This window comes from Lonchura striata, chromosome 19 (genome assembly GCF_046129695.1).
Source record: "Lonchura striata isolate bLonStr1 chromosome 19, bLonStr1.mat, whole genome shotgun sequence".
Lineage (NCBI taxonomy): Eukaryota > Metazoa > Chordata > Aves > Passeriformes > Estrildidae > Lonchura > Lonchura striata.
The window spans coordinates 8,419,315-8,441,470 of record NC_134621.1 but is presented as its reverse complement, the minus strand read 5'-3'; the positions used below and the strand labels follow the sequence as shown (position 1 = coordinate 8,441,470).

At 40.6% G+C, this 22,156-nt stretch overlaps 2 protein-coding genes across 2 annotated transcripts in view; one reads left to right on the top strand and one right to left on the bottom strand.

Moving 5' to 3' along the window:
- The window catches only part of SMURF2 (SMAD specific E3 ubiquitin protein ligase 2), a 59,447-nt gene extending 55,579 nt beyond the window's left edge, over nt 1–3,868 (top strand). Inside the window, exon 19 of the mRNA XM_021537207.3 lies at nt 214–3,868. Within this exon, the coding sequence (XP_021392882.2) occupies nt 214–313 (100 nt within the window). The 3' untranslated portion in view covers nt 314–3,868. The remainder of the gene's footprint in view (nt 1–213) is intronic.
- On the bottom strand, nt 3,689–20,854 carry CEP95 (centrosomal protein 95). The gene is made up of 23 exons (XM_021537199.2): nt 20,720–20,854; nt 19,402–19,530; nt 18,320–18,427; nt 17,389–17,499; nt 16,317–16,425; nt 15,778–15,887; nt 14,903–15,007; nt 14,226–14,425; nt 13,745–13,814; nt 13,043–13,083; nt 11,797–11,918; nt 11,359–11,491; nt 11,058–11,172; nt 10,507–10,670; nt 10,143–10,235; nt 9,603–9,753; nt 8,333–8,493; nt 7,833–7,907; nt 7,235–7,387; nt 6,095–6,241; nt 5,936–6,007; nt 5,679–5,862; nt 3,689–4,145 (listed from the first exon to the last, which is right to left on the bottom strand). The coding sequence occupies exons 1-22, from the start codon at nt 20,778–20,780 to the stop codon at nt 5,686–5,688; spliced, it is 2,607 nt and encodes an 868-aa protein (XP_021392874.2). The 5' UTR covers nt 20,781–20,854; the 3' UTR covers nt 3,689–4,145; nt 5,679–5,685.
- Nucleotides 20,855–22,156: the final 1,302 nt, after the last annotated feature.

The window sequence follows — 22,156 nt, the reverse complement described above, 5'->3', positions numbered from 1 at the left end:
CAGAGTATTTGGAGCAGTCTCCCTTGTTTTGTCTTTCATGACATAATGAAAGCTGTCCCTCGGGGAGCAGCAGAGGTGTGCAGCCTGGAGATGGCTTTTGTTTCATGGAGCTGGGTGGCTCCTTAAGCCCTGCTGGCAGCACCTGCAGCTCAGTGAGGGGTGACAGAGCTGGCAGTGGTGGTGCAGAGCTGAAACCTCTCTGCTTCCCCCCAGCTTCAACAGGATCGACATTCCCGCCTACGAGAGCTACGAGAAGCTCTACGAGAAGCTGCTCACGGCCATCGAGGAGACCTGTGGCTTTGCTGTGGAATGACCCTCCCAGCCTCTCCCAGACTCTATTTATACTCCTGTCAGCCAGAAAGCCCTTCCTTCCCTCAGCCAAGACTCAAGAAATGCTTGAAATACAGGAAACTTTCCCTTTTCTACACTAGGACATTGGGAGGGAAAGGACAACTTTTGGATTTTTTTTTTAATTTTTTTTAATTTTTTATTTCAAGAAAATAGGTTCTGTGGTTCCTGCCATAGGATCATTCAGCTGCTATTAAAAACTAATATCTTGAACATACAGAATGCTGACTTTTCCTACATTTCAACAGTTAAGCAGTATTCTATACTTAAAGACTACTACTATTTTTGTAAGAGGTAATCTATTATATTTGCCTACCTGATTTCTATTCTCAGATACCAAGACACAACTTCAGCAGTCGGTACAAGTCACGTTTCAGCCTGTTTTAAATGTATGATACTGAACAGCATCTATACCTGCTATTTTTGGAAAAAAGTATTTTGGATTATTCTAACTTTGCATAAAATTGGCTGAAAGAATCATTAATCTTTTTAATGAAAGCCACTTACATGTTAACTGCATTTTCTTATAGTAAACCATTATATTCTGCAATGTAAATTCCAGGTAAATGTTACCACAGGGGCTTTTAAAAATATTTTTCAAGCAGGAATTCCAAATATGACATTTTGGGGTCCTATTTATATCACTTGTCAGATTCCTCCAGCAGAATTTCTAGTGAGTGACACAGACTATTTGGTACAGTCCTTGTGTTTACACGTGGAATAACCTTTTCTTAATGAACAGTAGATGTTTTTATTTTTTTTTTAAACAGCATTTTTCTAACAATTCTGTCAAGAGTACTTTCTGTTGCTTTTGACCTTAAATTGAAACACTGCATTTTTCAGCTGTTGAAGCACTGATGGGCTTTGCCAGCAGAAGCCTGTCAGCAGTTTGTTCCAGAATCCATCCTGTCCAGTCAACCAAAGTTTGTTTGAATGCAGCCAAATCATATTCTATATTTGTTGATGCTAAAGATTTATCAGGTAAAACATGTTGTAATCTCTGTCCAGCTGCTTATGACACGTGGGTTTAAGTTACAGCTAAGGAAAAATGGTGTATTGACTGAAATATGTGTAATGTGCTTTGGAAATGAGGTTGTAAGAGCACATAATTTATTGATTGTAGGGATGGAAGTAAGTATATATATGATTTATAGCATGGGTTGATCTCTTCAAAGGGGAGAAAAATGCACTACCAGTAGAGGGAACTGAACTTTGATGTTAGTTTGGAAATTCTCATTTGAGATCTGTCTGATCTCCTCGTGGCATGTGGATAAATCAGGCTGCTTCAGACAGTGCCATTCTCCTCTCAGCCATGAGAATATTTGGAATAAGTAGCAGTTTTTTTCCAATCAGTGTTGTGTTTTTGTAACTTAGGTTACAATTAATCATCAAATCTGCATTATTTTTTCACTGCCAATGAGAAGAAAGTCAAAGGTATTGAAAATGCTAAAGGGATGGGATGTAACCAGCTGTTCCATGTTTGCAGTGTAAGTCAGTGAACCAGCTCATTTGCTGTCTGTTCTGTGGCACTTAAACTAAATTTTGCTCTGCCAAGTCTGACTGCCACAGTGAGTAAACTACTATTGGATGTTTTGTGTTGAATAGTGGGCAAGGGACTACTTTTACAGAATTGTGGTGAGAATCTGGTGAGCCAAAGCCACATGTTGGTTTGATTATTTCTTTTGTACAGCTGTTGCTGGCAGGTTTGTTCCAAGGGACTTGCTTCCCTTTCTGAGCTGGCTGCAGGATGAGGCTACTTAGGGATGTAAACAGAAAGCCAAGAGACTTGCTGTGACAGCCAGGTTTGAAATACAGCAGAGCCTTTTCTTTTCATTTCAGTGGACTCTTGCACTCCTGTTGAAGGGCTGCTCCTTCTGCATCCCTGCTGGGCTCCCCATTCAGGGCTTTCAGGTACCTGTGGTAGCAGGGAAGCTGCCCCTGTGCCTGTGCAGGGCTGGGGGAGCACAGCAGGTTCTTGCCCAGAGTTTGTCACTCCAAATGCTGCCCGTGGCTCCAGCCCTGCCCAAAGCCTGTGCTCAGCCCCTGCCAGGTCTGAGCGTGTCAGTGACCATTGAAGGGCTTTTACAGACAGGTTCTTGGGACTGTTCACAGGAGAGGATTCAGTGTCACAGCACTGACAGAAGTGATTTTTTTAAGGGTTTGTTTATTTTTATTTACCCCCCCCCGTGCTTGCCCAGCCTGTGGCCACAGAACATGGCAAATATAAAATCTGGCTGGTGGATTTATTGAATGCATAGTTATGGTCACCTTGCTGTCACCAAGGCACCTTTGTGGAGGGAGGAGATGAGCTCTGCAGAATAGAGACCTGAGGTCAGCTGATAATTACATTCATTTTCACAGCAGCCTTAGCAGTACATCTGTTTTTCTACTAAGCATTTTGGTATGGCATTGAGAATTTTTTTAACTGCTACAGATATTGTAAATTTAATATATTACAGGCAAAACTAGACAAGTCTGCATTGAACTTTCCATAGCTGACAGATGAGGATGACTATACCAAGTATTTTGAGTGCCTTTCTACCTTCATAAAGACTGAGAGCTTTAACTAAAGCACCTCATCACCTAGTCAGATTTTTATCTGAAAGTGGTAAAGGGTTGATTCCTTTCCAAAACTTTTGTTTCAAGAACATGTCAGCTACTTTCCCCTCAAAAAGGTGCTAAGCCTAATATTGCATTTTAACCTTGGACTTTCACCCCATGATTAATGTGAATATTTATTTCAGTGTGTCCCTCTTACTGGATTTTACTTTATCCAGTCTTTAGTTGTTTTAGAGAGATGTCACATCATGGTTTTATGCTGTTGCTTTTCATTATGAATGTTTAATTATGAACAGTGACTTTTGTAGATTTCAAATATACAGTTCACAGTTGAGTTTCAGAGGATTTAATTTCTCGGTGTAAAGAGTTTTGTAACGGTGCTTTGTACAGTATGTATTCTAACGTTTTTTTTTTTTTTTTTGCACATAGGTTCAGTTTCCCTAAACTGATTTATTTGTACCAAATTTTTGTGTTGTACTAAAGTCCAGAGCACACAAGCTATTTTGAAATTCCTGATCCACAACACTACATGTGTACTGAACTCCTGGTGCGTTTAAAAGGCTGCATTGATGGAAGTTCAAGCTTTGCTCCTCTGTCACAGCACCATCCTCCAGCTCGATGTAGCATCTTTTTAAACAGCACCACACAGTTAACAGGTGCCATTTGTTGTACTTTACACTATGTAGTAGGTTCCTGGCTCTACACATCCTCAGAGCTTTGTCTGTAGTTGTAATTAGTTTATACAAGTGTAATTACTTCTCCACAAACTGACAGTTCTTAGTTTATCATTTTCATTGTATTTATTACAGAGTGTTTTAGCATTGGTATCATTGTATTTTCACCCAGCTGTTACATGAGCTTTAACAAAAAAAATCTGTATAAAATGGTTTTTAAGTACTTAATGTATGTACCCATGCAGAAGTTGAGCAATAAATTGTATGCTGTTTGCACTGTCACAGCATCAATGGTTTTAAAAGTTTTTAAGTTTTTCTTAATTAAATCTGTAAAATGTAACAATGTCCTTTTTAAGTAACTCGACTTTATTTCAGGAGAAAATACTTGAAACTTGGTGACTTCCTACATGCTGTTACCTACAGTGAAGAGTGTGCTGAACGCTCTAGTCAAACACAGCAGGTCTTAGTTCTGGCCCTCAGGTACTGGCATGGCTTGGCAAGGACTTTACCTCAGCACTGGTGAACAGATGTCTCCTCAAAACTCAGCAAAGCTACACCATCTTCCTGGAGGGAAAAAAAGGCAAATTTGGTAAAGACTTGCTAAAATTCATCAACTTAGGTGATAAATACTGTCCCTTAGAGGCTTAAAGTTATCCAGGCTTACAGCAACTCCCTGTAAAGGTTTGGATAGGTCAGGGTTTTGTGTTTCTGGTTTTGTGGAGAGGTTTGGTGTGTTTTTTAGATGTGTATTTTTGCAGTGAGGTGTCTCATGCTATAGCAGGTGGCTCGTTTAATTTGTAAAAGAAGCTCCTTCAGATGTTGGGGGCTTTTTTTCCTGTTTAGCTCTTTTTTCAGTGAATGAGTGTGAATTCTGTGTGTTGTCAGTTCCATCAGAGACACCCCCTCATGGCAACCATTAAATATTGTATGTAAAGTGCAGTTAAATCCAGCGTTCCTGTATCACTTCTCTCACAGCAATTTTAAGCAAGAACTATTCTACTACCAAGGTAAACTAATTAAGAGTTGCACTTTTATCAGACAGTCTGTATGAGCAATTGGCTTCATTAGTATCAGCTTGGTTTTATGTAACTGTTCTTGCTTCAAGTCCTCATCCCTCTGTGTTGGCACCTCCACAGTGTTTGGCTGGTGAAACCTGGATTTCCTGCTGGGCACTGCACTTTTTATAGCACTGGAAGATGCTACAATAGGTGCAGTGCCTGCTGTCAGCTCCTGCTCTGCCTCGAAGCAGACCTTACAACCTGAAGTAAGGTAAAAGCTGACTGGTGAAATAATTAATCATTCTTTAATTCTGGTTCTGAAGATGGAGTAATCAGGCTGCACCTGTGAGTGTGGCCCTGTGCAGGATTAGGAATGCTGTCTATGGTTCCTTCACAGGGTTCACCTCTTGCAGAAGCTAATCATGTACAGCTTTAGAAGAATCTGCATTGTTTTATATTTCAAATTACTTTTCCCGGTGCATTTGTAGCATAGAAAGTATTTTATATGCCCTTGTATTTTATCAGGCCAGCAACATTAACATTGCAAATACAACTGAAGCAGGAGTGGAAGAATAGTCTTCCCTTGCTTAATGTATTTAAATATTTAAATTCCCAGTTACTTATGTCAGGTTTATTGCAGGCATTCTCTAACTTGGCCTTTCACAGGAAACCTGAACCTCTGATGTTCTTTTAAAGATCTTCTTGTGCTTTGTGAGCTTTCCAATCCATGATTTCTGGCTAATGGTGTTAGATTGGCTTAGCAGCAACAGCCCCAGCACAGATGCAGAGAAGCCTCAGCTTCCAACTGTTCCACCAGGAAAACTTCACTAAAGCACTCTGACTTCATCCCAGCTTCCTCTGGGTAGAGCCCAACACTACCCTAACATTGCTAAGAAGGCAAAAAGTACTTCAGAAACTTTATTGGTGATCATAAAAGCACTGCGGAGATCCCAGATCCCAGCAGCTCCACTCCTGACAGGTCAAAATGACAAAACAGATATTCTGGAGAAAAAAAAACCAGCCTCACACCATCTTCCCATTATAGCAGCTCTCAAAGACTCTGATCATCTTAGCCAGGGAGGACTGCAGTGACATTTACCCAAGTCTTAGAAGAAGTGGCTTTGGCTGTACTGGAAGGAAGCAATCTGAAGTCTGGATCTCAGTCTGTCTGCTTCTAGTTCTTGAAAAAATGTGTCATCATCATTGTGCATGATTGCTGCTTGCAGTTGCTGTATTTCCTTTTCCATCTTTGATCGCACTTCACTTTTTGATTTTTGTAGCATCTAAAGAAAATACTGACATTAGCCACAGCATGTAAAAAGAAAAGGCAACTGGAAAAAATTAACGAGTACTTACTTGTGCTTGTGCTTTCTCTCTGGTTTGGATTTCTTGGAATTCTTGAGATATAGCTTCTGCTAGCATGGAAAACTAAACATAATGTGTGTGAGTTGAACTAATTCAAGAAAGACTTGTAAGTGGAAAAATACGATCTTTCTGATCGAGATGAAGCCTTACCTGATCTTTGTAATAGTTCTCCAGAGACTCCAGCGCAATCTGGTGCTCTCTCCGTTGCTCATCACGCTTCTCCCGAGCATAAGCTCTCAGGTCCCTCAGTCTTTGCTTCTGAATTTCTAAGCCTTCTTCAAATAAGTTTTTAAATATCTGCCAGCAATTAAAAAAGCAAACCTGAAACTTTCCCAGGAACCTGTATTATACATTTACATTTCTCAGCTGCTTTAGCTCCTGATGGAATGGTGTTTACATGAGGATAGGCCATAGCTCATGAAAAAGCACTATTATGTACCTAGAAATGGTGGTGCAGATACAGCTGAACTGGATTTGTATTACTCATTTAGCTGAAATTTTGATAGATAAAATAATTTTTCATGTCAGTTTAGTCAGATGACCCAACTGTGCAAGCCAGGGCCTTTGAACATGCACTGTGATTTACAATCCACCCTGTACTCTGCAGTCTGACTTCAGGACCTTCATCCAGGTTTCCAGCAGCAGGAAATCCAGCTTGGACTCAGGCTTTCCATTCCTCCACAAGAACACTTACCAGCTGTAGCTCACAGCTTGAGGCAAACAGTTCTCAAATCCCTACCAGTGGATTATGCAGTAAACTTCTAATCTTTTATTTTGAAAGGTGCCAACTCTGTATTTGCTCTTGCAGAGTGTAATAACTCTACTTGCTTTCCCTCATTCTGATGTCCAACCCTAATTAGATCATATCTGTCACTAATTCCACTTTGTTTAACAAATACAACTGAATAACATGGCTGCCTGTTTGATCAGTTCCCTTAACTGAAGTTTTAGATTGTTTTCTTTGGATGGTGACTGTAGGAACAACTTCTTAATCCTACTGTTTCTGAAAACTCATTTCCCCAATTTCTCATGTTACTAGCCCTGTTTTTCCACACTGATACTTCACCCTTTCTCTCCTCTTAGCCCCATAAATCATCTTTTCTTGTTTCACAGTGGTTTGCCCTGCACTGGATCCACATTTCCAGAGAAGGAACCATTTCATCTGTGGCCCTGACTTATCAGCTGCTTCATCCTGGCTGTGCTCTGGTCATTGCACGTGCAGCACTGAACTTCCCGACCTGAGCCCTGGGAAGAACTCCAGCCCAGCAGGGCGATGCCCCTCGTGCTCACCCTCTCCTCGCGCGTCCTCGCCCGCAGCAGCTTGGCCCGGAGCTGGACCCTGTAATCCTCGTAGTATTTCCTGGCCCGGGCCATCTGCTGCCGCTTCTCCGTCACTTTGTTCTGAGCCCACTTCTGCCGGTGGATGCGCTGCTTGATTTCTTGCTAAAGGGAGAGCAGCAGCTGTCAGACCACCAAACTGCCAAGAGATACCCCTGCAGGTAAAGCTTTGTTAATCACTGCTAATTAGGGTCCTTTACTAAGGACCTTCTCCGTAACCCAGTTTTGCAGTTAAGGTTTAAAGCGTTAATCACCACTGAGGTAGCAAAGTCGTGTCACTGTCACAGGAGCTGAGACACAATCTCAGATTTCTCCTTGCACTTTTTTAGAATTTGTTTTACCTTTTAGAGCAACAGTGCAGTGTTATAATATTCCATTCCCATGACCCCAGTAGCCACACAACAAACAGATCATGTGGCATTTTGAGACCACAGCTACTCAAAAAGTGTGAAGTTGTCATAAGATTAAAAGCAACTTTCATGATGTGCATTTTAGATAGCTCCATATGAAATCTCTGCATTATGTAACAAATAGTCTTCAAAGAACATACCAGTCTCTTGCTGTGATCTTGATCTTTCTTAATAATTGCAGAAAGCAGCTCATGTTTCTTCAAGGCTTGTTCAACCTGGAGGTTTAAAAAAAAGCTAATTACTTGCATCATGCTGCAGGACAAGCTGTCCTATGTAGCAGATTTAAATATTGCCTCTCTGCTATTTTTTGGGGTCTGGGTTGTGAGTTGCCTTGTATAAGTTAATCAACTTTTTCATCTTTTTACTCACTTTTAAACTAAAAGACTGTATAGAACTAGCAGTGGAAACTACAAAACACTTTTAAAAAAGCAATAGCAACCCTAGGCAGTACTCAAGAAACCAGTTTCAAAGGACCATAATACTTGAGTGGCTGATGAAAAGTTGAACTTATGTATTTAAATCTGTACATCCCTATTTAACCAAGCTCCCACAACATCCTTCCACTCTGTGCTGTGGGTGTGCAGGTGCCCTGTCAGGGTATCTCTGCTGACATTCAGCAGGTAAGAATGGAAATACTCACTTCATTTTGGAGGTTTGGTCTAGGTCTGGCAGAGGGTGCCTTGAGGTGTGCAGTTTGTGCAAGCTGCTGATGCCACATTTTATTCAGAGTACGGGGGGAAATGTGCAGGTGGGGAAACTCCTCCAGGAGCTGCAAGAGGAGGTCATTGTCTCTTATTGTCACTGTAAGATAAAGAGGTAAGCAATAAATTCCTGGAGAATACATTTAGTTGTAAATTCATCCAGACAGTATCAGCATAAGTCAAGAAATATTTTACATTGAACACTGTATAAAATCACCATGCTGCTGTTACCATGTCAAGCTAAGCCCAGCAGGACATACCATCCTGCCAGTACAACAGCAGAGAAAGCAGTCCCAGTCTTTTGTTGTTTTCTCTGAAGAACTCATTTTATAGCTCAGATGTCATTTCCCTACCCCCACCACATCCAACTAAGGCAGCAATACCCTTCTTTCTTCACATGGTTATGGCCATCACTAATCAGTGATTGCTTTCGCTCTCTCTCTGGTTGCAGCAACTTAAAATAAAGCCAGCACAGCCATGGCAATGACAGATCCAGGTCAAGTAAACAGGTGCAAAATAAACTGGTTTACAACCAGCTCATTCCCATTACATCTTTGATCTTTCTGGCAGGAAAAGATGATGGGGAGATGAAACAAAAGGATATTTACCAAGTATATGGCCTTCAAAAACTGGAAAAAAATAAGGCAGTGTAGCTGAGCAACATCCAGATATGTAGGAGATTATCTGGTGATAGGATAGCACAGATAGGCATGCACAGTGCTAGTTACCAAAACTGGACCTAGGATTTGCAGCTTGGCTTTCTTGGAGCATCACTTGCTCAGCAGAATCAGTGGCAGCATTAACACCACAGTGGCAGGAGCCTGACAGATCCTGCTCAGTGACCTGTACATGGCTCAGCTCTAGCCACAGGCCCAATTTAAAATCTGATACATGCTCAGAAAAATAACAGGAGAGCTCAGACTGTAGTGGAATAAGCACAGGAGTAGCAGCAATGGAAAAAAGCCCTGAAAATAATCCAAGGGATTTTAAGGAAGCAGCAAATGGGTCACAATTTGATTGTGCACTGATGGTTTACATTTACTTAAAGCATTATCTTCCCTAACAAAAATCCAGACATATAGAGGTCAGAAGAAGGGAAAATGCTACAGCTGACTGGTATATGTTGGACTGGAGCCTTTATTCTTGGAGTTCAACACATGCTTTCAAAAGATGCCAGTTTTCCACCAAGTATAGTTTTGCAGTTCTTACTTGGAGCTGCTTGCTTTGGCTTCATGATCCCTCGTTTTGGAATCCACTGGCTGTATTTGGGATACTGAGGTGTGGTTTTTCTAGAATAAACTTTTGCTCGCTGAGACACTTTTGGAGGTTCTTGAAAGACATTTTCTTTGTACTCTTGTTCCTTAGGAGCAGATGTAAAACAGATGGAGAACAGGTATGAGAAGGGAAACACTGACAGAACACAGTTTGGCCATCAGAACTTAAATATCTTTCAGACTTTAGAATGAGAACTTGGACATACTGCATTGGATTCTCCAGAAGGCCACAATTTACAAAATGCAGGTCAGGGTTCAAACAAAGGTTAAATCTCATCATTGCATAACCTCAGCTCTTCTGCAGCACTTTACATTAGAAAGTTACTACTTCAGTTGTACAGTGTTGTAACTATGACAGTGGAAGTCAAGGAGGTTTTGTTCCCAAAAGTGTCTGGACAGACCTTCTAGACAAATTTAAAAAGAAAAAATCAACCAAACAAAACACAACCAGCAATCCCAACAGTGCATCACCTACCATTTCCTTGGCAGCTTCTCTGAGCTTGGAAATTCTACACTTCTCCCTCGCTTCAAAAATTCTTAGCTCATTTTCATAAGCTTTAGTGACCAGCTGGAAAATAAAAATAAAAGCACTTGTCAGAGGAAATAACCAGTCCATACAGCCACCTTGTTAACTTGGTTGCTGCATGGGCCAAAGTAGCTTCTTCCACTTTTAATTTTTGCAAAATTTGGGCTTTAAGTCTCTTCCTCAGCAGGCTACAGATAAACAGTATATTATTACTAGAGGAGACCAGATGCCCCCATTACATGAAAGATTCTGGTTTGGTGCTTTTAGTATAACTGTTGGTAAGAATTGCCACAAGGTCCAATCTAAAAATTACCTTTGCTTTTCTTGTTCTTTCATTCCTTTCTTCCTGCAGGTGGCTGCGTATTGTCTTTATCTGGCCTATTCCGCTGCCACTTAGTTTATGTTCCTGGTGCTGAGATAAGGGTGAGGCTGGAGAGAGGGATCTTGGCCTGCCCCGGTACCTTGGACGTGATGTGCCTGTAGGGAAAGATCATTCACTGAGTATCAAATTTGAGACAAAAAAACCCAGTGAAGTGTATTGTGAGTAGGCCCTCATTTCAGAACCACATCCTGTGAGCTTGCATTCTATCCGCCCCCCCATTTTCTATGCATTTTTTACTGCAGCTGTGTTTCGCTTGTATTTTTTTGCGAAGTTTTACCATGGTTTTTTTAAGTGTTAAACAGAAACTCAGTTGCAATTCTGTTACTGTAGCTCAGGTTTGGATCAAAGAAATGAACTAGCAATCGAAATAGAAAAAAAAAAGAAATTAACTAGCAATACAAAACTTAGTAACTAACTGTAATTCAGTGTAGCAGTTTCTTTTATATTTGTTTCCATCTCAATACTGGCATAAGGATCGTTACCTCTCCCAGCTATCCTTCGGCCATAGTCCATGACACTGTCACTGTGGTGGGACAGGCTGTCCTCATCTGTCAGCTCCTCTTCTCTCGTGTGCTCACCCAAAGCTCTCTTCAGCATCTAAGGGATAGATTTTTTTTTTGGTGGGGTCAGGTTCAATAGACAGTTCTAAAGTTTGAATGATCTAAAGCCCGGTGTTAGTTGCAGATTTCCTTTTCATGCATATTGCACTGATATTCTTAATTCTCTCCAATGTCATTATTAAACCTGCACTGCTCAGCTCAACAAAGAAGAGACTGCACTTACTAAATCTAGTTCATTTAGCCTGCGAGACAGATTTTCTGATGCTTCATTAAACTCTTCCTCAGGCACTTTTTCCTTTGTTGTTCTGTGGGAAAGTGAATCTTCAGCTGAATCTGTGGTGGAATTCTTGTATTTGCTAAAACAGAAAACAGATTTCATTTCTGTCATAAAAACTCGATGATGAGCATTATCTCACACAATTCCAGTTCACTTCCTGCCTAAGCATGTTTTTATAAGATTAAGTAAAGCAGAATGTGTAAATGCCTATAACCATATTTAACAAAATAAGTATATGTCATGAAAACCAGGAAATCTTTCTGTTAGAATTATTCTTTCACACAGCCAAGGAAAGAGAGATCTTATTTTAAAAGGGAGGAGGGGGTTGGCTTGCCATGGAAATCAAAGTGCCAGTGTGATTCACTACCAAAAATCTGAACTTGCCTTGTTGTTTGAGGCCATTGCTGAGATTCAGGTCTTGGGGTTTGTGTTACTTGTTCAGCACGTAACGGGAGCTTTTCCTCTAAAGAAGAGGTGGATATAGAAGACTCACATACCAGAGGCACCTAGGAAAATGAGTAAATGAAGGTTTTATAGATCACATGAGTAGAGATGCTGTAAAAGAACCATCCCAAACCCTGTGAGTATAGATATATAAAATCAGTTCTATTTCTAGGCTCCTGACTGAAGACAGTGTGCTTTAGAGAGTTAACATTTAAAGAAATGGACAAGCAAAAATATGGAAGATCAGTTCAAAGCTAAACCACGGAACCAGAACAGGGCTAGGTTAAGGTAATGAGTATCTCCACATTGCACCTCATCAGCCTGGGACTGATGCCAGGTAGTGGAAATAAACTGAATTTCCCTTAGTACAGACTGAGCTGCAGTTCACAGCAAGCCAAAAGAGAATACTCCTGTCCTTGTGCTATTTAGCTGCACTGGTTTAGTTCTGCCTGGTAAGTTCTCTGTTCAAACTGGAATAGCTTGGGCTTGGCATGGACATCCTGGGAAATGCACCAATGGAAAATGAGTTTCAGAGACAATGTAGAAGTGAAAGCTGTTTAAACTATTGGAACAAGCAAAGTCTGTGAGTACCTCTTGTGGTTGCAGAAGGCAAAATTGTGTTTCCAGAGGAAGAAACCTCCTTTACAGACACATTTCTATGGGCACAGATTGGTAACTGCTGATCAATTTGTGGGTTTTGCATTATTCAGTTTTTCAAAAGCAAAGCACAATGCAGGAAAATAAAAGGAGAGAATATAGCAAGAAGTTTATGGATCTTTAAAAAAGTAGTACATCTAAGTTTTATTGGCCAAACCCCCAAAATTCTTACTATTGTAGAATGCTGATACACTTCAGAAAAAGGACATGACTGTACTCCTGTGCTTTGTACATTTTTGATTAAAAACCAAGATAACCAGTAACTGGTTGGTTGTGATAAATAGATCTCTGTGGGTGCTGCCTCTGTACATTTTGGAGCAAACAACTCCAGGAAGAACTGAGAACTGACATGACTCACAGACTGCACATAATCATAGTCTAAGAACACTGCATCACTGATTGTATACTGGTGAAAGAAAGTCTAAAGGAGGTTTGAAATAAGCCCATAATGCCACAAGATAACAGAAATAATTAAGCAGAAATCAAAAAATACTGATTGAAATTCCAAAAATAAAGATACAACATGTACCTTTGTCACATTGTCCTTGGCATCATCTCCCAGCATTTCTCCTATTGCAGAAGCAGATGACAGGTACGTGTGAGTTAATGGCACTGTGCCTACTAATGTGGGCAACAAGAGAAAAAAAGATGCAAGCCAGGGCCTATGGATTCAAATTATTCAGAGACTAGAATGACAAAGCAACTGCGGTTACCCAGTTGTAACATTCATTTTGGTAATTTCTCCAGTCTTCAATGTTCAGTGTCATGGGAATGCTATGGGAACTAAAAAAGGTAAGCAGTGTTTCCAAGGCAACAGAGAAAATGAGTACTGAAAAAAATAGCTTCTAAACCTTTTTTACAATAGCAGTTAATGGCTTTTTCTTAGAATTGAAACCGGCTTGTTTGGTCCATGTCTCTCTGCTCAGAATAAGCTGAGCCATGGGATTTATCTGCTGGAAGAGGTTTCTATAGTATAGACCCATCTTAACAGGATTAACTAAGAAAGGAGTTGAATCGGGGACATGGATTACTTTTTTCCAGTAGAGGAAAAAGATTAAAAGTAACCTATTTTTGTTTCTCTATAAAGCAGAGATAGAAATATGAACTTGTGGCTGAATTTAAAAAAATGCACTAGTAGATTCAAAACAGTGTTTCTTGTGGTGCCAGTACAAATGAATGCAAAATTGTAACACTTAGGAGTTACCCTAGAGGATGCAAAATTTTCTCTCACCAGGGATCTTTCTGGATAGAGGAAGACCATCAGAAACACCATGAAATTTTTGGGTAAGTGACTTTTCAATCTGAAATAAAAAGCAAGACATGTTCTATAAATTCACTGAAGAGTGCTTAAAGGAAGGTCATACATTAAGTCTGTCTGCAAATGGAAATCAATGCTGATTCTATAGATAGATAAAAGTCTCTGTAATTATTTTGTTTACTATACTGTAAACTCTAGCATTGACTGTGGAGACGTGTATGTATATATGTATAACATAAACACACCCCTTGAACTAAATTCCTCTCTGGACACTTAGTGAAGAATGAATCCACAATCCAAAATTCCTGGAACTGAAATAAACTCTGACACATTCAAAAGTGTTCTTCAGGGACCATCTACTCCCATTCTGCAAGTAAACTAGGAGGTTTTCAAATGAAAGCAGTATTGGTTACTAAAAGAAAATGAAATAATCAAGGGATAGGTTTTTCCTTACAGTAGGAATGTTCACTGCTTGACTGCAAGCCAGAGCTGCTGCCTGTCTGTCTGAGCTGTGGTAATCTCTCCATGCCGGATCCGAGGGCTGGAACGGGGGCAGCAGAGGAATTGCCTGCTGGATAGGCTCCCCCAGCTTTGTAGCACTGACACTCAAACTCCCTTTGTGAGGTTCAGCAGCACCAACAGACTCCATCCCTCCTGAAGAGGCAAATACAAAGAACTTGAAGTGTTATCTGGTAAAGCAGAACAAATTTTGTGCATTGTGTGTACATAATAAAGGGAAGTGTCTCGATAGCTAATGTGAGCTGCCACCTTTGTTGGATTGCATAGGACAATGCTGTAATGTTTTTTAGCCTTGAGAACATGATTTTGGATGTTAAGATCTTCCACAAGGACTTTTTAGTGTTTTGAACCACAAAAGAAAAGAATACAAACCACAATACAAATTAAAAACAGCCTAGCTGAAGCCAAATCCTAGCTAAGCAGAAATATCCCAGATAATGAAAGTTTGCCTACTCTGAGAGACTAAAATATCACTTGTCTGAAAATAATTTATTTTAAAACATGACTAAAGTGTTTCCATTCATGACTAAAGCTCTCCTCCACACTACCCTAGTTCCCTATGCCTCTAAATCAAAATCAGGTGGATGAGCTGTCAGAAGAATCAATACTCACCCTCTTCCCTTTCATTTGCAGTCCCCCTTTCACTTTCTGAGAACTGTCTGGGCAATGCTGCAAGAGCCTCTGTGCTTGCAGAGTCTTCTACTCCCGTGTCCTTTTCTGCTAGACAAAGTACAGGCATCTGAAATTCTAGAAGTGGATGCTTAAAAAAATTAAGATCTATAAAGCATCTGGCTATGAACTGTTTTGATGGATAATTTTAATGTCTGCTCATTGCTTGGTGTCAGCAATCCATACTAAGCTCAAAATAGGTCTGTTAAATTCTTATTTGTAACTCCAGTCAATGAAATGTTCATAATTCATAATATTTCTTTATGTGTCTACTTGAGGAGATGAATCATCAATAAGAATAGAAAGAATTGGAATAATCTTATAAAAAATATGAAATAAGAATGAGCTCTATTTAAGTCATCTGCACACTACTCCTTTCAGAGCCATCCATGAAGTTTTGAAGGGGTACGCACTCCTAAGAAGTCTTTAAGAATGAACTTAATTTTTTTGCAGTCTTAAATAATACATGTTAGACTGCAACAAATGAAACTAAGCCTTCAGAATTCTCCTGTTCTATTGAACAAGAAAAAATGCCTTTGTAAAACTGAATTAGAACCCAAACAATAAACCTTTATCCAAATAAGGTAGTGCAGGAGTCATGAAAAATAACACCTGGAATATTTACTTCCAGAAATTTTAACTTCAGCAAGATATATTTCCTTATTGTGGGTTGTCTAGGCTTTTTTTTTTTTTTTTAATCTAGTATTTAAAACAGTATTTATCTGAAAGAAGTAACTTTTTTAAAGGAAACAAACAAAAAAAAAGTCTAGAAATCTTACTAGAGAAGAGTTTTAATTTTTTTTCTCATCCAAACTCACCTTCTCCTCTCTTGGAAAATGAATAAGCAGTATCGCCAAGTTTAATTAATTCACTGGTAGATCCTGAGCCATCTGTATCACAAGTTAGAATAAAATATTCTGACGGGGACCTAAGGGGGAACATAAATCCATCAAATATTTCCTCTCTCAGCCTCTGCCCATGCAGCCCACGAGATGGAGCTGCCGAGGAGCCATGCAAAACACGGCCCTGCTGCCACAGAGCAAACCAGAGCACGAGTCACAACCACAAACTGAACTCAGCTGAACTAATCAATTTTTAAACTACAGCCTTAAAAACTGATCAAAATTTTCAAGTTGTTTCATTCTGCATAAAAAGTAAACTTAAGGGAAACAAAATCACCAACCCTTCAAGGGCAAAAGAAGTCCCAGATGTAATTTTAGCCCAGCCAGAGGAGTCACGTCACATTCCTTTTGGAATATGTAATCAGTAGGTGTCTATACCATAAAAAACCTACTAATTTCTCTACAGATACACAGTCAATCACTGTGTGAAAGCAAATACTCAGAATTGTTCTCACCTTTCAGCTGATGAGAGCAGTGTACGTTCTGTAAGTTGATCAGCAGTGCTTTCCAGCTGCTCTTGAGATGCAATTTGAATTTCATCACTAGACAGCACATTTATCTCAGCTGATAACAACCAAGAAGTAATTATTTTCATGAAAACTACTTAGACCTATAAACTAACAGTTACTACTTCTAATATAATCAAAACAGTTTATATGTAATATCAACATTGTAATTTTTTATATAAAATTATGACATTCAATGTTCCCTATGACAGGGGGAAGTAGAAGAGGCGAGGCAACTTCTTTGAAAAATTATACCACTGCCATATATCTCCATGTTCCAGTTATTAATAAACATTTATTCTTCCTGAAAAGGATTGAACTGTGGACTTAGAGCTAGAAAATGCGAGCCACTAACCCCCACTGGTAACAAAACTGGCAGCCTGAGGGAAGGGAACAGCAGTGAACATTCCTACTGGCCTCTTTCTTCTGTCCACTCTGGAGCAGGTCAGGAGGGAACTCAGGCACCAAATGCTCCCTCTCCCCTTACTCACAGAGTGAACAGCCAGTGGTGACAGCTCTTATCAGCTCTGAGATAGGAATACCTGCAGTAAGACACCTCTGCAGGGCTCAGCAGCTTCTCCTCCCATTTTCCTCAAAATAACCCTGCTATGGACCTACTCCCAAGACCCTCCTCCCAGGAAAGGCTGCTGTTTCTTTTCTCTCCTAGTAACTAAAAAGGACATTTGCTCATTGTTCCAATAAAAGCCAACATTTTCCTCCTTGAATCCTAATCCTAAATCATCTACTTTTAGGTTGAAAAGCAACTAACAAAGCATGAATTGTCTAGACTAGGTTTCTGCCACAAGAATGAAGCAGAAAGGTTATGTAAGTTTTGGGGAAAATTTTATATTTAAATATTGTTTATGAAAATAAGGAATGTAAATATTCAGCTTTATCCCTGAAATTTCCTCCCCTGGAGTCAGTTTTGTCTTTCTCTTCTCTCCATTGTCAAGGTTACAAGTAACAAAAAAACCCAAATAAATCTTTACTACATTGGAAACACTTCGGGTTTATATCTCACCTCCAGTCTGAGAAGATGTTTCACTGACTTCTCTAAGATATTCTAACAAGCCATCAAATATTTCGAGGAGGTTTTTGATAGATTCCCTGTCTCCTTTCACAATGTTCTCACCTTGAGAGAAAGTAATGACACATATTAATAATTAGTACTTCACAGAAGAAAAATTCTCAAAAGCAGGCATTTTCTGTAGAAGAGTGCTTGGAAATTCTTGTAAAGGTGTCAGCTCAGAAGACACCTGGTCACTTATTTATGACTGTATAGATAAGCTTAAAGTATATTTCACGTGTTCTAAATTTGCATCTTTCCAGTTCCCATAAGTGAAAGTTTATAGATGCAGTAACTGCATAAATAGTCTGGGATGTTTTCAGGGACAACTGGTATTTAATATTTTTCTTATACATAAAACTATAGCATGAAGCAATCTATGGTATGGCAGCAGGATTGCAAACACCAGCCATGGTGTACAGGCACCAAGTCAGATACTTCTCATCAAGCAATTTTCATTCTTTTGCAGGTTATGATGTGTGAGACCACACATAGGAATACTCAGGGAAAGCCGTTATCTGTGTACAGATAACACGGTTCAGCTTTTTACTTACCAACTTTTAAAAAATCTAATAACAATTTTGAAGCTCCAAGGTCATGTCTTAAAGCCCAGTGTCCAAGCCTGAGCCAGTAGCAGATTTCAGGTAACACTTTGGCAGGCAGATGAAGCATGGCTGGATGTTAAATTTAACATTTCTTATTCTTATCTATTTTCCTTGGACCTGATGTCCAAGGCAATGGGTCAGTGTTCTGATGGCATCCACTACCATAAGAAGAGATTCCAAGCAAGTATGAAAGCAAGCTGTGTAACACCTGGTTCTTAAAGTGTTTAAATTAAATTGCACAGATATTCAACTGAGTTTGTCTCATTAAACCAAGTACTTACCTGTGATGTGAGACAAGCTGACCTGCAAATAATCCAATGCCAGGGAATCTATTACTGCTTGTACATTATGTGCATCATCCTCTTGGCTTCTGGGAGTAGCAATGAAATCTATTTAAAATAAATAATAGATTTTAGACTATTTAAATGGATAGCTTGTTGCAAGTATCTTAACAATGAAACTACTTTAACTTTTGCTTACAAGCTAGTATTTTTTCAGTGCCTTGTGTCCTTGATGAAAAGCCTAAGTATCATATATGGCCCTACAAAACCATTCATAAATACTGAACACAAACTTAGAACACCCCTTGGAAGATGCGAGGGTTTTATCAGGATTAAATTAATGAAGAGAAATTACTAAAGCATTTCTCCTTCACTCCCAGCACACACACCTAGTTCAGATCATCAAACTGGAACTGCAGTTTATGTTAGGGCTTCTTCTTTCCCTGTCAGACACTAATTGCAGTGCAGTGTATTCTACTTAATTGGGAACATTATTTTTAGTTCTGCACTTACATTTAACAAGACTTCTACCTTCAATAGGTGCCAGTTACCTCAGTGCTCTTAAAATCTTCTGCAATCAGTAGTCTGACACTTCCTACAGATAGTAGTTTATAAACAAAGCAAATGCATATCTGTATATATAGCCTTTGCTTAATGGCTGTCACTGAAGTCCAGTGGAGTTGGGATAAAGCAGGGTTAAATCACAGTTCAGCTCTTAGCAGACTCCAAGTATCAAGCATTTTATGAGCACAAACTTCAGTGTTAACACTGCTGTAAGATAAAATGAGCCACTTCACACCCTGCAGAAGTACTATGCCCACAGACAGCTTTCAAGGCCTAATTTACAGTAATTTTGTTGTGGCTATCTTCATAGCTGCCATTCTTAGCCGTCCAAAGTTAAAATAAAATTGGCCAATATTACTTAAATCTTCTTCAAGAATGACAACCTTATATTTTTATCTTTGGAAGGATGCAAATGCTTTAAATCCCTGTATCTGTAGAAGTTCTACAAGTTTCAGTTTTATTTAGCTACAAAATACACAGAGACAAAAATAAAAAACATATTTAGCAATTATTCCTACCTGGTACTTTCTCTCCTAAGATTGATTCATAAAGACAAACAAACAGGTCAGCACCACATTCTGAGAGATGCTTTATGTGCTGGTTTATGTGACACGCCCTTAAAAGATCATTGGCAACATCAACCCAATCTGTACAGAAGAAAATCATTAATGTCAGAGCTGAAAGACCCAGAAATAAAGATGTGGTTATTTACAGTGAAAATAATCTGTAAGTGTCTTTGACTCCACCAGAGGTGGTCAAACAGGAGGCTGACCAATCCATCCAAAATATTAAACAGTGTTTAAGTGTAATCATAACCCAACTGGACTTGGGAAGTGAAAAACACTGAAGTACCAGAGGCTGGGCAGGTTAATTTTTTTTTCCATGTAATGAAAAACAAATTTGCATCTGGTCTATAGCCAGGACCTCTAAACCTTCAAGACATTAACAAGCCAAGCTTTGATACACCATTTATCAATTATCAGAAATAACAGGTTCTTTTTTTGGAAAACATGAGCTTCTCGGACAAACTCAGGTTCTCTAATAGCCTTAGGCAATGTCATCACTGCTAATGTAACTACTCCTCATAAAAAGTAAATTCTACTTTAATTATTTAAGGATTAGAAGAATACAGAAGTGGTCACACCAAGTTCTCTGCTGAGCACAAGATGTGCATTAACATTGTGATTTTCCTCAAAATTTGAGTCCTAAGATCAAAGTGCTTTGAAACACACATATTTTAACAAGCATTAAGAACTTTAATTTATTGGTGAAGACATAAGTCACCTTTGGAAGAAAAAAGTATAGAATTACTACAACAGAAACAAATTGGTACAGTTTTCAGTCTTCTGTACAGAGGAGTGTTACTTTTCCATCTCTCTACTCCATCAGTTCCAGACATCACCTTAAGTTTCAGATGCACCAAAGGTTAAAGCAGCATCTACATTTCAGGCTGATGTCTTGGAACACTTGAGTTACTGTTCATCTGTAGCTTTATTAAGTTAAAAGTGTAGCCAGGAAAGGAACAAAGAGGGGAAGGGGGAGGTTAATGCAAAGATCTTAAAAAGCTGTAACACAAGAAAACAACAGCTTTATAAATGAATAAGCATGAACTGACTGGGTGAGCTTTAATAAATAATGACTGAATAAAATTGTGCCAGCGATGCGAGCAGCGGCGGGGAGGGGGAGTGATAAGGGAGAAGGAAACTTTCCGGGTCGTCTCTCCCGGCTCTGCGGGTGCCAGGCCGGGCGCTGCTCCGGGAGCGGGGCCCGGGGCCAGGCCCACCGCAGGGCCGGGCGCAGCGAGCGGCGGTCGGAGCCCCCCGGGGCCGGCCCTACCTGCGCCCTCAGCGCTGCCCATGGCGGCACCAACGACCGGGGCCCGGGGCCGCCCCGCCATTTAAACCGCGGCCTGCGCGCCCATTGGGCAGCCGCAGGAAGGGGCGGGGCCGCGCGCCCGGCGCGTCCGGTGCTCTCGGTCGTGGCCGGTGTTACGGGAGCGGGGCGGGCCCAGCGCCTCGGTAACGGGCTTGGGAACAGGCCTGCGCTTGGACTGGGAACGGGGAGCAAAAGAAAGAGCCCGTGCCCCAAGCTAAGCCGCGGCGCCGGTGCCGTGAGGGGCGCCGGTGCGGTCCGCCCGGTTCCGCCACCGGCGCAGGGCCCCGCGGGCCGAGGCCCCGGGCAGCGCGGGCCGGCCCCGGGGCGCTCCGGCCGCCGAGCGCTGCCGGCGGCGTAAAATGGCGGCGGGGAAGGCGGGGGGAGGGGGGCCTGTCCGTCAGGTTCCGCCTCCGTCACCTGAACAGGAGGCGGGTGGCGGCGTTTATCTCGGTAAATGGGGTGGGCAAAGGGCCGGCCTGGGGCGGGGGTGGAGCGGGGGAAGTTGCACCACTTGACCTTGCAGGCGTGCCCGGGACGTTTGCTGGCCTGTATGTCCATTAGCGGGGATTGCTGTTAATTGCCACGGTTTGGCAGTTCGAAGGCATTTCTGCATGAAAGGAGAGCTAAAACGTTTATTAAAAATAAAATGCGTAAATGAAAGTTACTGTACTAGCCGCTAGCATGCAGTTTATTGGACAGGTTGGATGGTGAAAATCTCTTACTTCCCTTTCTGAGCAACAGTATTGCATGCTCCTCAGGAATTCTGGGTTTTCCATGTTGAAAGAAAAAATGGTGCCCTTTATCGTTAAACCCCTCAAGCACGGCAAAGGCAGCTGAGGTCCCAATTTTGACCGTAAGAACAATGACTGGCAGCAATAAAACCTCAGTGCTGTGAGCTCCAGCAGCCCACGGGTGTCATTTGTCGATCCAAATCCAAGTGCACACACCACCTCAGGAACACAAAAGAACTTTTGTTGTGTGTAAGCAAACACAGATCAGTGCTATCGAAACTAAACTAAACACAGATTTTAGTTTGCTGCATACACAGCTCTGCAAAACTGTTGATTTGTTTCCATGTGCTGGCTCTAAGAGAACATGGGAAAACCAAGGATGTTTAACTTAGGAGGGTGGAACAGAAAAATGAGGAAGTTTTTTTACAAAGTAAATTGAAAGGAGTTCCTTGCAGACTTAACTGCGTGTAGACAAGGCAGGGACTGGGTTTTTGTTTAGTCTTTTCAATTCTTTAATACCTTAGAAAGATTAAACAGCACAGTAACAGGAGCCACAGAGTTATACACAAACAAAACCAAATTAAGCTGTGTTAAGATAAATGCACCAGAACAAGAAAAGATAATTCATTTTTACAGCGTTTGCAAAAAATTTTTTTAGACTCACCAG

What these genes read in the sequence shown, in the direction of transcription:
- CEP95 (XM_021537199.2), bottom strand. Translation starts at nt 20,780, where the DNA reads ATGGCGGGGCGGCCCCGGGCCCCGGTCGTTGGTGCCGCCATGGGCAGC. An exon ending in AAGCAGTGAACATTCCTACT is followed by an intron (nt 13,815 to 14,225) that starts GTAAGGAAAAAC and finishes TTTTTATTTCAG; the next exon opens with ATTGAAAAGTCACTTACCCA. An exon ending in CAATGGCCTCAAACAACAAG is followed by an intron (nt 11,492 to 11,796) that starts GCAAGTTCAGAT and finishes TTTCTGTTTTAG; the next exon opens with CAAATACAAGAATTCCACCA.